The sequence below is a fragment of the Capsella rubella genome, unplaced genomic scaffold (assembly GCF_000375325.1).
Source record: "Capsella rubella cultivar Monte Gargano unplaced genomic scaffold, Caprub1_0 scaffold_4, whole genome shotgun sequence".
NCBI classification, from domain to species: domain Eukaryota; kingdom Viridiplantae; phylum Streptophyta; class Magnoliopsida; order Brassicales; family Brassicaceae; genus Capsella; species Capsella rubella.
Window position 1 is genome coordinate 1,197,080 of NW_006238920.1, and position 15,086 is coordinate 1,212,165.

At 31.2% G+C, this 15,086-nt stretch overlaps 3 protein-coding genes and 1 non-coding gene across 4 annotated transcripts; 1 reads left to right on the forward strand and 3 right to left on the reverse strand.

Annotated features, from left to right (window-relative positions):
• Nucleotides 1–4,037: 4,037 nt before the first annotated feature.
• On the reverse strand, nt 4,038–6,399 carry LOC17888280 (L-ascorbate oxidase homolog). The gene is made up of 8 exons (XM_006296100.2): nt 6,247–6,399; nt 6,042–6,151; nt 5,680–5,950; nt 5,469–5,568; nt 5,035–5,380; nt 4,588–4,953; nt 4,408–4,486; nt 4,038–4,291 (listed from the first exon to the last, which is right to left on the reverse strand). The coding sequence occupies exons 1-8, from the start codon at nt 6,391–6,393 to the stop codon at nt 4,088–4,090; spliced, it is 1,623 nt and encodes a 540-aa protein (XP_006296162.1). The 5' UTR covers nt 6,394–6,399; the 3' UTR covers nt 4,038–4,087.
• Nucleotides 6,400–8,078: 1,679 nt separating this feature from the next.
• LOC17888749 (reticulon-like protein B13) lies at nt 8,079–9,401 on the forward strand. The gene is made up of 4 exons (XM_006295588.2): nt 8,079–8,169; nt 8,264–8,450; nt 8,707–8,918; nt 9,115–9,401. The coding sequence occupies exons 1-4, from the start codon at nt 8,130–8,132 to the stop codon at nt 9,294–9,296; spliced, it is 621 nt and encodes a 206-aa protein (XP_006295650.1). The 5' UTR covers nt 8,079–8,129; the 3' UTR covers nt 9,297–9,401.
• A 221-nt stretch (nt 9,402–9,622) lies between these two features.
• On the reverse strand, nt 9,623–9,694 carry TRNAM-CAU. Its single transcript has one exon. It is a non-coding gene; the product is annotated as a tRNA-Met (tRNA).
• A 319-nt stretch (nt 9,695–10,013) lies between these two features.
• On the reverse strand, nt 10,014–11,416 carry LOC17890056 (LOB domain-containing protein 10). The gene is made up of 2 exons (XM_006296453.2): nt 11,348–11,416; nt 10,014–11,035 (listed from the first exon to the last, which is right to left on the reverse strand). Exon 2 carries the CDS (start codon nt 11,014–11,016, stop codon nt 10,087–10,089), a length of 930 nt encoding a protein of 309 aa, XP_006296515.1. The 5' UTR covers nt 11,017–11,035; nt 11,348–11,416; the 3' UTR covers nt 10,014–10,086.
• Between the last annotated feature and the right edge of the window lie 3,670 nt (nt 11,417–15,086).

The window sequence follows — 15,086 nt, forward strand, 5'->3', positions numbered from 1 at the left end:
TACAAAATAAAACATTATACTCTAATTACAAGGTATACGTTTCTACAACCTAATAATTAACGGTATTGTTTTTTTAAATGTTGTTAATTACAGGCAATATAATGTTGTTTTTTTAAAAAAAAATATGTAAATGATGCCATTTATAAAAAAATATATATATAATCTTATCTTATAAGGAAAGAACGAGCACAAAAAGAAACGGTTAATTCAAAAAAAAGAATTATATAACTATTTCTCATCAAAAACAAGATGGTATAAAAAATTTGGAAACTTAAATTCAAGTTCAACTTTTAAATATCAAATGACGGGTATCATACATGAATATGAAATTTAAATAGCAAAAAGTAAGTTTCAAATTACTTAAATATTTCAAATATCGGGACAAGAAATAACGAATACAGAAAGAGAATGAGTAATTTAATTAGTTAAATACAAGCTATATAATGTTGGTTTTTTTTAAAATGTAAATTATTTCATTTATATATAAAAAAATATGATATTATATTAGAGAGAAAGAACGGGAACAAAAAGGGAATGGGTAATTCAAAAAAAAATATATCTAAACTATTTTTCATCAAAAACAAGCCTATATAAAAAATTTGGAAACTTAAATTTAATTTTAACTTTCAAATATCAAATGACGGGTATGATACAAGAATATGAAATTTTAATAGCAAAAGTAAGTTTCACTTAAAAATTTCAAATATTGGGACAAGAAATAACGGAAAGGGAACGGGTAATTTAGAAAATAAAAAATTATTATCTTAACTAATTATAATAATATACAAAAGGGAATTATGGGTAACGGGCAAGCTGAAGACATACTATTTATTCATGTGGGTGGACCAAAATATTTCAATTTGTTGTAAGACATGCATAGTGAACGGGTTTGACTGTCCTGATATCTATATTTATGTTATTTTATTCAAAAGTTTTAATGTTTTCATTAGTTTATGTGATGTGATAGTTGACAAATTTAATTGATTTCTAATTTATCAGTCTTTCAGTTCACATTCGATCCGAGTCTTATATAATGTCGATTAAAATATTAGAAACTTAATGATAAACATAGTTTTTGCAACTAATCCCGCACGTACGTGCGGGTCCATGCCTAGTATATTATAATATATTATTACCATTAAATTAAAATGATAATACTAATCACAATATTCTTTATTACGAGTGAAAAAATTCTGAAAATGAAAATACATTTGTGTTAACCTAATATCATGTTTTGTTTAAAAAAATTTATGGAACTAGAATTAATTAGGTTACAAAATTTTCAAGATCAGATATTTTATGCACACTGTATACTGATAAGTAATAAGGATTACTATATATCAAAAAATTTGGTTTAAAATTGTGCATAGGTGATCAGCTTATCTTATTCTTACAAGCATTACATATAATTAAGCCTAAAAGTTGACTTTTCAGTTTATAAAATCCAGTCGAGCTGTCAATGAATGCTATGGGGTTTATTGAACAGTCACTGTCACCCAGCTAATTAATAAATTTAGTTGTTTCCTCTGTCATAGTTTGTTTTTAGTATTATTTGGTTAAATTTTGCGTGAGACTTGGAAGAACATCTTATAAAATGGGACAAAAAAGTAATAATCAATAAACTTAGTTGTTAATTGCCATATAATAATGCAGTATTAACTACCCAACAATCCAAAATACATATCACGTCCAAATCTACTCCAAAGAAAAAGATCTTGGTGGATTCTCAATTTATATTATCCCAAAAGTCATAGCTGACCTAAACATGTTAAGATACAAAGTCGTCTAATGATAGAATGGTCCCTATCCTCAAAGCCAAAGAGATGTTTTATGTCTAACACATGAACAAGTAACCAAAGAGATAAACTCTGTTTCGTCAAATTTCAAGTCCCTTTTTATTTGTTAATCGATGATGTTTAAATACACAAAATAGAAGAAAAAAAAAACTACCCATTAAATCTATAATTAAGAACATGACTAAGTGGAGATGTAATCCAACTAACTTAGGATAAGCAAAGACAACATGATCTCAACTCTACCGGTTACATAGATGATGTCGGTTTACTCCGGTTAACCGGTTATGTTCTCATCATCTAACTTGGCTGTATGGTTGTCAAATGTCCACTTATGTTTTATGTTATAACGTTATTAACATGATAAAGTAGAAACCAATAGATTTGTTTGAGAATTGAGATGATATTGCACTACGTCGAGAATGCCTATTTATATAAATGGGGATGAGGTCCATAATGAACATACCCGAGAAATTTTCAGAAATTTATATTAGTAGAAATCAGATAATTAATTTTAGAGTACATCAAACTTTTTTTTGTTCAAGTCTTCTTGGATTGATCGTTCCAAAGTTGTGACTGATCGTCTCATGACTTTGTAGATAGATCGTTCCAAAAGACTCAAGATTTATGATCTTCGATACATTGTGCTCCGAATTGATGAATAAACATTTTGATAGCATGATTTAAGCATCTACTAGCCATAAAGACAGTAAATGTTATTATTAGAACATTTTGAAATCCAAACAACATGTAAAGTGGAGACCTACCGTCCACGTCTCTTTCGTAGAGGACTCAATGATACAAATAAAACATGTGGTTTATATATGGCCGAAGATAATTCAACATTAGTAGGTTCATTCATTTACTTTTTCTTTTTCCTTGTTTTCTCTCATTCATCATTGTTCTTTGTTTTTGATATATTTTCTTGAAGTATTATTTAACCCATAATTTATCATTTGAAATTGACGGATCTAAGACCATCTTTAATGGGGGTACCCCACTTTTTCAAAGAAAATATTTTATATAAGAATTTTCTTTGAAAAAGTAGAGGTATATTAACTAAGATACCCATTGAGGATGCCCTAAACCACTTTATGTGGAAGAACCTAAACTACTCTATATGCATCATGATGTAATCTTTACAATTTTTTCTTTATTTTTTTGCATATATAGCGTGTCAAAATTCATAATTTTCTAAACTAAAATTTGAGGGTATAAAACTAGAAATAAAATTGATGATACCTCAATGTAGTGTATTTATAAATACACTTGTGCAACATCATTAATTATCTCAATTGATAAAAATTCTCCGACAAATCCTATATATATAGTCGGTCCGAGTGGCGTTTGGAAAAATGCTTTCGCCCCAAGTCTAAGAAGATGTATTTGTCTAGGCTAAAAGTCTTTGAGTAATTAAAAAAAAAAAGACATTATTAGTTCCCTTGTGATACATATATCCACTTCATATTACTAGAAAATATGCTTTTTGTTAACTAAATGAAATAATTGAGTTCACTTGCTCTAGCTTTCCATTCTCTGGATAACGTAACGACGGTGACTAGCTCTCCCGTTCCCGTCTATAGTGAGAAGGAAGTACAATAATTTTGCTCCCCACCGGTGGTTGAACCAATTCAACCTCCTACGAAGGAATATGGTATGTTATCAAATCCTCAGTTAAAATGTAATAATAGTAATAATAGAAATACGTTTTTTTTTTTTTTTTTTTTTTTTTTTTTTTTTTGGTAAAAGAATAGAAATACGTTTTCTCTAACGTTTTCCCTATTTAAAGTAAAAATAGAAATATTGAGTGTTAGGCCTATAACTCAATAAGAACATTCATGTTTTCTTTAACGTTTTCTCTATTCACCCGATCTATAGACTTTTGTGTGTACAACGAGTCAACAAAATATAATTTTCCAAAACGTTACATCCTATCTTTTTTTTCCTAGACGCCAAAAAAGACGTACACTTCGTATATTGGTACCCACATTGTTTTACCTCTTGTTAACAAACGTCGTCATCGATTTTGTCTCCGGGAAAAATATAGACAAAAGTAACTTTATTCTAATCTTGTTATATTGTTTTGCAAGTTGTTAGGCTCGTGATTTTGAAACGCATATCAATGAAACTAACAAAAGTGTCTTTTTGTTAAAACGTCACTCACACCATCGTCACCTAATTAATAATAAAGAACCTTACAAATATATTAAAAGTACTTAAATAAAAACAATAACGATAGGGTAATATATTATAGTTATGTATATATATAAAAAAAAAAAAAAAAAGAATGTGAATCAAAAGCGGGGACGTTTGGCTTTGCCGCAGAAGAGAGCGTTAATAGGAGGTTCGGCTTCAGTATAAAGAGACCTCTCGTCGTTCCATACACGAACATAGAGTTCTTGTCCTAAGTATCTCCTTGACCATATTTGTGACCTTAAATTCCACATTCCCTTATTGTCTAATGATACCAATACGCTCGTCCACGACATTGGATATACCTATTTTTTACACACATGTATAGAACATTCAAAACCATATATGTATGCATGCATGTATGTACTAGAATATGTGTGATTTATAACTAAAATTTTTAGTGTTGTTTTTAGGTTTTTACCTGAAAAGTGTGCCTTGAAACAGCATCAACCAAATTGTAACCTCTCCTCTTGGCCAGGTTCCATGTGCCTGGGCCGTATCTGATTATAATTCAAAACATCTTCAACTAATCTAGCAACCAAGTCTGACAAATCCAGAGTATAAAGATAGTTAGATATCGAACAAAAGGCTTAATTATTACCCGACAACATATGCGCTAGTGCCGTCAAGGTGCCAAGATTGTATAGATCTCTCGTTGTTCTGGAACACGAACTCGACGTACTCATGAAGAGCCACATCAAAGACTGAAGTTCCAAGAATAGAGGGTCCTGGTGTAGGAATGTTCATCATGGTTCTGAAATTGAACACCCCGGGAATGTTGAACCAGTCGGCTAGTTTCAGTGGAGTTGTTGGGTTAACGTATGACACACGGTTCACTGTGTACCGGAGTTTACCGTTGATCGTCGCTCTTCCGTTGGCTAAAACAAAAGTTCGATTTATCGGTATGGTACCGTAGTGAAAGGATCCTTGTGGATTTGGCCTTGCTGCATTCGCTGTCAAATTTAACCTAAATATGTATTGACCTTTTCAAATTAGGTGTTTTCATAAAACTTATCAGTTTAGTTTTGTTTGACCAAGTATAACTTACCTGATGCTTCTTGCTTGTTTCATGGACCAATGGATATGGTAAGTAGGACCAATGGGGAGGGGATGAGATGGTCTGATTTTGGAGCCTTGGTAACTGAGGATTCCTGTGGTGGTCAGTACTGGTTTGGTAAATCTTGTTGAAGCCACAACAAAGTAGTCCTTAACTGGAGCTTTCAATGTGACCAGCACGGTAACAGACTGGCCAACGTGTATGTCAAGTGACTCATATACTTCTTGCAGAGTGTGAGAGCCTTCTACTTCGACGAGAGTCATCATATGTCCTTGAATCCTAAAGTTAATTGATGTCGATATCCCGACATTCGATATCCGAAACCTATATATCTTGCCTTTACAAACACATAAAACATAACATCAATAAAGAGTACAATGGAGTAAGAGTAAGGAGAAAAAAAAATCTTGGTTATGAGGATTTACCATGTTGACCGGTAAAGACTAAACCTTTAGAGGCACCATTTATGAGAAGGCCGTCCGGGAGAGGAAGAGCACGACCTGAGTCAAGGCTCCTTCGAAGTTCCTGTCAAATACATCAATGAGGTAAAACTCTTTAGATCGTTTAGTTAAAACCCTAAAAGTAATTATGTTACTTGGAAACAAAGTTAACTCTTTGTATTAGCGATTTTACTACCTTGTGACCCATCTTGTACCAATCACTGACAAGTAGAGTGAAGTCAGCGTCTGGTTTAGGGTAAGGAACGAAGATGACTGATCTCTGGTACACGTTAAGTGCACCAAAAGCACCACTTGCTCTGTGCATCGACGTCGAAGCAAAGTATACATAAGTACCGATTTGGTCTTTGAGTTGAAAATGATAAGTCCAATTCGAGTTTGGTTGGATCGGACAGTTTGTTCCCAAAACTCCGTCTTGCCACGACATCCTCCTCTGTTTAATTCCGTTCCTACGTATTTTTCTAAAGTATCAAGTTCTTGTTCTGAATGGTGATTTATTCTATTCAATATTTAGTACTTATTCCTAAATTTTTTACGTACCAGGTAATGAGGAAAGGTTCGTCAAGCTTGTTAATGACATTAACAACGATGTTATTGTTTGTTACACCTTCAATTGCAGGACCAGGGAACTGGCCATTGATAAGAATAATCTGAAAAAATACAATACCAAAACATTATACTAAAATAAAATTATTGTTTATAAAATAAAACCAACAAAAAAAGAGAGACAGAACAGTGTATAAACCTGTTGAGGAACACCTAATGGAGATCTGGTTCCGTAAGTGACAGTCCAAGTGAAGTAAAGATAAGGGTCCTCTGCGTTTACAACAAAAACTGAGCTGAAACAATAAGCCAGTAAGAACCCTACAAGCAAGAGATTTTTCTGCTTCATTGTCTAGATAACAAATCTAAGTGTTACTATATATGATCGAGAGAGATTTTGAGAGACTTAATTTTCTTGAGATTACACCAATTAAGGTTGATCTTAAATATATACAAGTGACTAGCTAAGTCATGAGTATAGAACAGAGAGAAGAGTAAATAAAATGGAAGTGACGAAGTAAGTTCATATTGTGAATCCCCATGCATGCATATGTATGTACACAAAGGTGCCATTGTTCTTTTGCGCCGTAATTCATGCAATTGCCGCAACTCTCCTTCAAAGTTTTCTAATCGATTTTTATTCGAGTAATGTAAATATGAATTGTTAGTGTTTGATCTTGTAAAAGAAAATAATATAGAGAGTTAGAGACAGTGAAACTTCTCAAGACTTGTAACTTCCAAATCTTATATTTTTAATAGAAAAACTCCTCACATATGTATTCCGTTAACCATATTAATCTGAGTATCTTGGTATAATTTTTAAAAGTATACTTTCTTGTCATGCAAAAATCTTATAATTTTGTTTTGTTCTGTGAGAATATTACAACTGCGGTAATGATCTTATACAATATTAATATACCAGCTGTTGTGTTTGGCCGTGGTCGATGACCCGATGTCAGTAAAAGAGAAGTTATAGTCACCGCCACGAACCGCTTCTCATTTATTGCACCATTGGATCGTGGAATTTTAGATTGCAAGTTTCGTGATTAGAAAAAGGGAAAAAAACAAAACAAAACTCGAAAGCTATCTTTAGATCTTCATCCTAAGTTAAGTATATGCAAATTATATCCATTGTTTTGTTTGTCTTTGACATGTTAAGTTGGCAAACAAACTTGGTAAGAATAAAAGTTTTTTTAGGCTAAACGCAAATACATATATCGATTACTCAATTTATGAATTTAGTTGCATAAACTAACTTAAACATTACTTGCTTCTACACAATTCTCATGAGACACTAATTGGCATTAATTAACTAGTTATTAATTAGCTATGTTTAGTTTTAAAAGTAAAATGAAGGTGGAGTACGTTAATTACCAAACCGAGTGGTAACTTGTGGACATGGTGAGGCATCCCTAAAAGTGTTCACATTGGGAAACCCAATTTCATTATTTAAACCAATCCACACATGCATGCGTAACCAATAAGCTCGGTTTTATCATGTTGCTCTCCTTGAGATAAATTAGTTGGTTTAGTATCTTTTAATAAGAGCATATGTAATTATGTTTTATATAGAACAAAATAGAGAACTCGATCCGATAAAGCCTCCTAGAACCGCCAAATTCTAAACTCGAATGCTAAATTTAGAGGTTTATTCTATTTTACATTTTAAAGAAAGTTATATTTAATTGAAAATATACAATTTATTTATAGATGCATTTTTATGATATTATTACTTACGAGTACCTAGTGGAAATTTATTTTTCAGATGTTAGAATTAACATCTAAACTATATAGATCAATTTTATTTTAATTTGTCAATGAAGACCTCTAAGCATGACAGTACATATGCTTTATAAACCCTCCTTACTCGTCACCGAATAGTAGTCCTACATGTTAAACATGGTTTCATCCTTATCAAGTAACACATATCAACCATGCATGACTACCACGTCACCACAGCTTCACAACGACGTGTTACATCAAGAACTAATACAACTCTATCAATTTCCGATATATCTCGATCATAAGCCATAATTTTCGTATTTTTAATATATCCATATCTATCAGCTATTATCTAAAACAGCCATGTCTAACGACGTGACTAAAGACCCTTCACCAAAATCTGGTAAACGAAACATAATGCCAAAAATCTAAAAATTCTTCACCAACTAATTAAATTTTGTTCTGATTCTGTTTTGTTCCTTGTTATTATTTGATAGATATTGTGGAAGATGTTTACTTATGGAGGAGGAAGAAACTTGCCTTCTCTATACTCTCAGTCTCAACAGCTACATGGGTTTTACTCAACTTTTATGGTTTCAATTCCATAACAATTGTTTCTTGGATCGGTATCGCCGTCGTCTCTATGGTTTTCCTCTGGGGCAGTTTACTTCGCCTTCTTAGCAAGTAATTAATATTCCATCTCAAACTATTTGGAGATCTTATGCAAAGAACTACATATATTTCTTTTTTTATTTAAAGATTTTTTGAAAACTTTATTATATACCCAATATTACACTTACTCAATTAGATATGTTTGAGTGACATGCACCAGCTGATTATGTTAAACATACTGTTCATGTTTTAAAAGGAAATATTTCTAAAAACTAGTCCTATAAATAATCAATGTTGTAACTCATGTTTATGTTTTTTTTTGGGATAGGGTTGAACCGGAACTATCAGGGTTAGAAGTGTCGGAGGAGTTTGTAGCCGAGACAGTGAGGTCTTGTCGGATGTTAATGGAAGAAACTGTTAGGTGGATGTTCCGAGTTGGTGCTGAGAGTGAATGGTTTGTTTTCGCGAGAACCATTTTGGGATTGTGGATCTTGTCAAGAATTGGGAGCCTTTTAGATTTTCATACTTTTCTCTTCACCGGTACGTAACTAGATTTGTAGTACAACACAACTAATTTAGTAATACTGATTATTTTTAGTGTTTTGCGTTTTATTTGGGTGCAAATCTAAGCGTAAAATTCTAAAATTTTTAAGAATACATTAAGAAGACATTAAACTAGTTTTGAAAAAGACATTGAGTAGATGTGATTTATGTTTCTTATTTCTGGCATTTACAGGTTTGGTGATGGGCTTAACAGTTCCAAAGTTGTTGGAGAAGTATGGAGATCAAATTAACAAGCAATTGGCTAATGTTAAAGAGAGATCAAAGGGAGCGTATGATACAACTCATAAGAAGATTCTAATGATGAAGAACAAGTTACAGCATGGTACAGCTGAGAAAGTGAAAAAATCAGACTAGATTACTTTTTACCTGTCTTTCCAAAGTAAAATAGTAAAAATAGTTGTACTACCTACATGTATAAAATCGTAAACAAAATATCTAATACACTAGATTTGAGTATTTTTACATGTCTTTTACCGTTTTCACTACAGTAAAACTAATTAAAGTTTGCATAAAAAAAAATTTAGCGTATATTTTTTATCTTCTGTAAGAAAAAAACCTGATAAAGTTTAAGATCTTATTTAAGATTTTGGTATTGATTTAAAATAATTAAAGATAATGGAAAAAGACAAAAAAAAAAAATGGAAAAAGACAAAACACATAAAATGACAGAAGTAACTCTATATCAGAGCCAGGTTTCGATCCTGGGACCTGTGGGTTATGGGCCCACCACGCTTCCGCTGCGCCACTCTGATTTTTTGTTAGAAAAACCACCAACAGTTTATTTATATGATAGTCTACTTACTCTACGATTCACCCTTATGAAACAAACAAAGCATGTAAGAGACTAAGAGAGTTGTAGTTCCATCGTAAGTGTCTGTATCTTCAGAAATGCATAATCCATATCTTTCAAATGCGCCAAACTTCTAAACCGTAGCGAAAACCCGAGGCAGGATCAAATTCGTTTTCGGTATAGAGAAGTGATGCATATTGACAATGCTGAATTAGTAGTAGCAAAATAGTGAGACTGAATAATAAGGTTGATTAATAAAAAATATAATAACTCAAAAGTGTTAGTAACTATCCAAGAAATGAAGGAAATGTATTTTGTTTCTTTTTATTGCGATTAAGGTGCCTTGTTTGTTTCTTAATAACTAGCTTCCTTGCTCTCAGATTTCCTCCATTTAACCGGTGGTTCAAGCTCTGCCTCCCCCTCTTCTTCATGGAGATTCTCTTGTCCCATTGGTTGCATAAGAAACTGTGCTTCTTCTGTTTGCTCTTGACCTTCTTGTAATGGAGGCTGAAGCATGAGCTGTGTCTGAAGTTGATCATGGTTTATATGACCATGTTCTGTCTCTTGACCCATTTGATAAGGATCAGCAAAGTTTCCTAAAGCAAGAGATGGTCCAGACAATGACCCACCAGCACCATGATCATGATTCACATCCATTTGGTTATAACCTGTGGCTGTAACCGAGCCATTGTTGTCAATTCCGTAACCATTGAATATCCCTTGTTGGTCTCCTCTGTCCATAATCATTGCTGCCATTCTCTGAGCATCAGAAGCTATGTATTGCAACTGATCATCTTGTGGTTGATGCTGTTGAGACAAGTTTGGTTCGCGTATCATCAAAGGTTCTCCATGAGGGATCACTCCAGGTGGCATTCCATCCATAGACATCATGAAATTGGGTGGAGGATTGTTACCTAGAGGAGGAAGATAAGGCGGCGGAATCACAGCATCAGGTCCCATGTAACCAACAAGCTCTTCTTTAGCAGTGACAAGATCTTGTTGGACTTTCTTGAGGTATTGCTGCAAGAAAGAGATAAGACCAACACATCCATAGATTGGGTCGCGTATACGAGCCTCAGCTTCATAGAAGAGGGAGTTAACAGTCTCCTCGCGCTGGTCAGGAGGGAGATCGTTAAGGATCTTGGTAACATTGCTTGCTCCAAAGACTTTGTGAACACATATGAACTTTTGAGGATTAGTTGGTGGGAAATACGGAGCAAACACACATTCTTGTGTGCATTTACGCCTCAAAAGCTTGCATGCTGCACAAGGTGTTGAAGCCATTCTCTCTCAAGAAACAACACTATCAAAAATTCACAAAAAAAAACGGAATCAAAACATAGATGACAACAAGCTAAGATAAATGAGGCATGTCTATCTTTTTTATGCTTTAGCTTAAATTACAAGGAGGCAAAAACAAACTAAGAACATTTACATCATCCTTTGAATTAAAAAGATCACATCAACTCTCTCAACAAAAACAAACATAATAATTAGAAACATTTAGTTATTTTTTTTATTATATCAGTCTTCAACCAAAATCTATCTCATTTTAGAAAACAAAAATATTCTTAAATCAAATGGGTTAAATCAAAATGAAAATAAGAAATAGTACCCGATCCCTGTTCTCATATGACCTTCAATGAAGTACCTGAAATTTTCTTAACAATATATACAAAAAAAAAAAAATATATAGAATACAAAAGATGACCTAAAAAATATAATTACTGGATTAATTGGTGGGAGAGTGAGAGAGGAAATGAAGAAGAAAAGAAAAGACAAGAGATATATTCTAAGTACTGAGGAATCTTGATGGATGGATTGATTTTACAAAGCTAAGGAAAAAATGACGGAGAGATGTTTCTGAGAAAAGTTTAAGGAGACAAAACTTATGATGAGATTTAGAAACCTTAAAATTCACAACAACAAGAGAAGAGAGAGATGAGACATCGTGTTATTTTTAAATATCCTAACCGCTCATGCTAATATTTTTATAATTTTTTTTCGTAATTGATAGAGAATTTGAAAAGTGTCAATTGATAAGTTGGTAGAAGACCAATTCAATTTTGATTAGGGAAAAAAACAAAATTTAGATTTTTAGAAGAAAAAAGACTTATTTTTAGATATTTGTTTCATATTTTTAACTGATTATTCTTCAAATTTACTAGGTCTTGATCAATTTAACATAGATATTTAGAATCTATAAAAGAAGAAAAACACTTAGGTATTTTACATCAACGGTTCAGAATTTTAAATTCATAATGAGAAATTAGCATTTTACATTTGCGAAGTATATTTAAAACAATCAGTGAGTATTCTTTTTGTTTTTTCATATTGAAACTTGGTACAATGTAATGAGTTAAGATTGTTAGTTGATGATAACAAAGGAAAATTTCTTAAAATAGATAAAAAATAATAATAATATCTAACATCTAATATATCTATATTCTTTTTTAGTATTTACTCATAACAGAAAATTAAAATATAAACATTGGTAGAAAAATTGAGTTATTTTTAGATTTTTTTATATATTAATAACTGATTATTATTCAAATTTACTTGGTCTTGATCAATTGAATTTGCACATTTAGAATTTAAAAATTAATATAAAAATGTAGCATATTCTTAAGTATTTTACATCAAATTTTTATAATTTAAATACACATAATAAAAAAAAAAGCATTTAACATTTGTGTGGTTTATACAAAACGATCATTGAGCGTTCATTTTTGACTTCATTGTTTCAAGTATGATACAATGTAATTAGTGAATATTTAAGTGATAATAAAAAAAGTATATTAGAGTGTTTATATATTTCCTTGATTTAAACTTGATACAATGTAAATGAGTGAAGAATTAGGTGACAATAACAAAAGAAATTATATCTTGAATTTTACTTGAATGGGTGACAAAAATATCTTTATCTTTTTCTCTAAATGAACTATATTATTTCGTATTTTACATTATTTTCAAATAAATAATGGGAATTAAGCTTTTACTATTGTTTATCCCAAAAGAATAGGAACTCGCAATTTATGAAAAAAAAAAAAAAACAGAGTGATAAGTGATTTTGTGAGCAAAATGATAAGTTACTTTTGGGCAGCTCTAAAAATTTGTACATTTAAACTTGTAAATTGTAATATACAATAATCTGTGAACGCTTACCTTTTACAGACTTTATATACTTCACTGATTTACACGTGAACATGCAACTAAATAATAACCTAAATAGATTAGGTCTTGAAGTTATCATTTTAACTTGAATAACAAATACTTAAAATCTCTGAAGAGCTAAACTATACACTTTTTAGTACTTTCTGTTTAAATAAATAATAAGTAATTAGCATATTTTAAACTAAAAATTCCCATAAACAATGATCAGTGAACCATTAGTTTGTATCGTTTAACAAATACAATGATTAATAAATACAGATTTTCCCAAAGCAAAAAATTGTTCGGAAATACGTCTAAAGTTGTGATGAATGTTTTAACTGATATTGATAAGTTCTATTGATAAAGAACATGAATTTAAGCTTGAGCTTATCAAAAATCTGAACTTCTGATAGTTTAGTGATAATACAACATTATACCCAGCATGTTCTTTTTAATTCGAAACAAAATCCACAAATATACCTTTAAAAGTAATTTGTTTACTAGTCTATTACATTAACTACTTCTCAAAAACAAAATGCAAATAGCATTGAATTGTATGAGATTTAAAAAAAAAAACATATATATAAAAACAACGTAATTCTTAACCCTTTTTCAATTAGAAATTTCGTTATCAGTATGCCTTTCCATTTTTGTATCATTTCAATGTATTATCTCAACAATTTACAACACAAATAGCTAAAGTATCACCAGTCATACGCGAGATATTGACTTCAAATACAACCATGTTCATCATAATGATATTTCCTTACTAAATAACCTTGTAACAAGCCTAGCCTGAGTACTCTGATGCAACATCACGTAACCTGTTTTTTAGTACAAGAAAACAAAATTTTGAAATGAGGAAAGCCTTCAAACCCAAAACCCTTGCTCCCATTTGGCGTTGTCCAAGTTTAGCATCACCAAGTTCACTTGATCCCTAAGACATCACGACTTGAAAATTTTAAACTTTGGCCATAAGCAAAACTTAGAAGATGTCCTAAGTTTGCGAGTAATAATCTATTGTAGTATTGTTCAACCTTCTAACTGAGATCTCTTTGGAAAAGAAATTTCGAATTAGTTCCAACAAACAAAGTAATGCCATGTAAAGCTTTGTTTCCAATGCAATATATATATCATGCTTATCAGTGAAAACTCACAAAGCCAAAAATATAAAATCAAACTTCATATATAGTATAGATATTTCATTTTTATAACTAAAATTTAGTAATTTATTTACCTGTTTGAAGAAATATAAAGAATATAGCTTCGTCTTCTTTCTTTTTGCCTTTGAGAAGTAACATTACAAATGTATAAATCTAAAAAAACAAAAAAAAGATCAGTGGATGTTTATTTTGATGTCCCTACATACTTCATAGATTTAAGCTTGATACAATAAAATCAGGAAACAATTACCTAGTAAAGTTTCTAAATACTTTATCGATTTAAACTTGATACTATCTAATGAGTGAAGATATATACTAAACAAAATTTATTTCTTGAATTAACTTGCATGAGTTAGAAATATCTAAAATCTATTAAACTATTTTGTCAAATATTGTACATTTTAGTAAAAAGAAGTGTGGTAAACAACGGGGGAGCAACAGCTAAAGTAAGAACGGTATAAAGGTATATAGTTTCCTCAAGCTACACCTAAATACTCGTTTGAAACAAATTTTAGTTTCATAAATAAATTCTTAGAAATAAAATCCACACACATGAATTTTAAATGATATCAACATTCCAAATTTTAGTAAAAATTTTAGTAAAAATTTTGAAATTAAAAAGAGCAATACACAATCTTTTTACGATTTTTAAAAAGAGTTACGACTGATCTTTTTAGAATTTTTAAGTTTAAGTTTTCAAGCGAATGAGCTAACGTAAAAAAGCCTGTCGAAAATACACCTCATTACTTGAAACCCTATAAAATATGTCGTTTACTTCTATAAATACTACAATTTATGTTCAGCCTCCATAACTCCAGAAAGAAAAAAAAGATTAGCTTATAGCTTCTAACATGTTTACAAAATAATATTTGAATATTAATCTTTGTGCTTCATGTTATTCACCATCATATAATTTTTCTTTCCTTGTCGTCTAGTGCTTATCTAGAAAGAAGCAAGATAAAAAATTCCTACATCTTTGTCTTCTTTGTCTAGCCTCACTTCACCTTTTAAATCAGTTATATTCTTTAAGTTTATTTG

Coding starts and splice junctions, on each gene's coding strand:
- LOC17888280 (XM_006296100.2), bottom strand. CDS start 6,393: ATGAAGCAGAAAAATCTCTTGCTTGTAGGGTTCTTACTGGCTTATTGT. Junction 6,152..6,246: donor CATTAGGTGTTCCTCAACAG/GTTTATACACTG, acceptor GTATTTTTTCAG/ATTATTCTTATCAATGGCCA. Junction 5,951..6,041: donor GAACCTTTCCTCATTACCTG/GTACGTAAAAAA, acceptor AAAAATACGTAG/GAACGGAATTAAACAGAGGA.
- LOC17890056 (XM_006296453.2), bottom strand. CDS start 11,016: ATGGCTTCAACACCTTGTGCAGCATGCAAGCTTTTGAGGCGTAAATGC.
- LOC17888749 (XM_006295588.2), top strand. CDS start 8,130: ATGTCTAACGACGTGACTAAAGACCCTTCACCAAAATCTG. Junction 8,451..8,706: donor TTACTTCGCCTTCTTAGCAA/GTAATTAATATT, acceptor TTTTTGGGATAG/GGTTGAACCGGAACTATCAG. Junction 8,919..9,114: donor TCATACTTTTCTCTTCACCG/GTACGTAACTAG, acceptor TGGCATTTACAG/GTTTGGTGATGGGCTTAACA.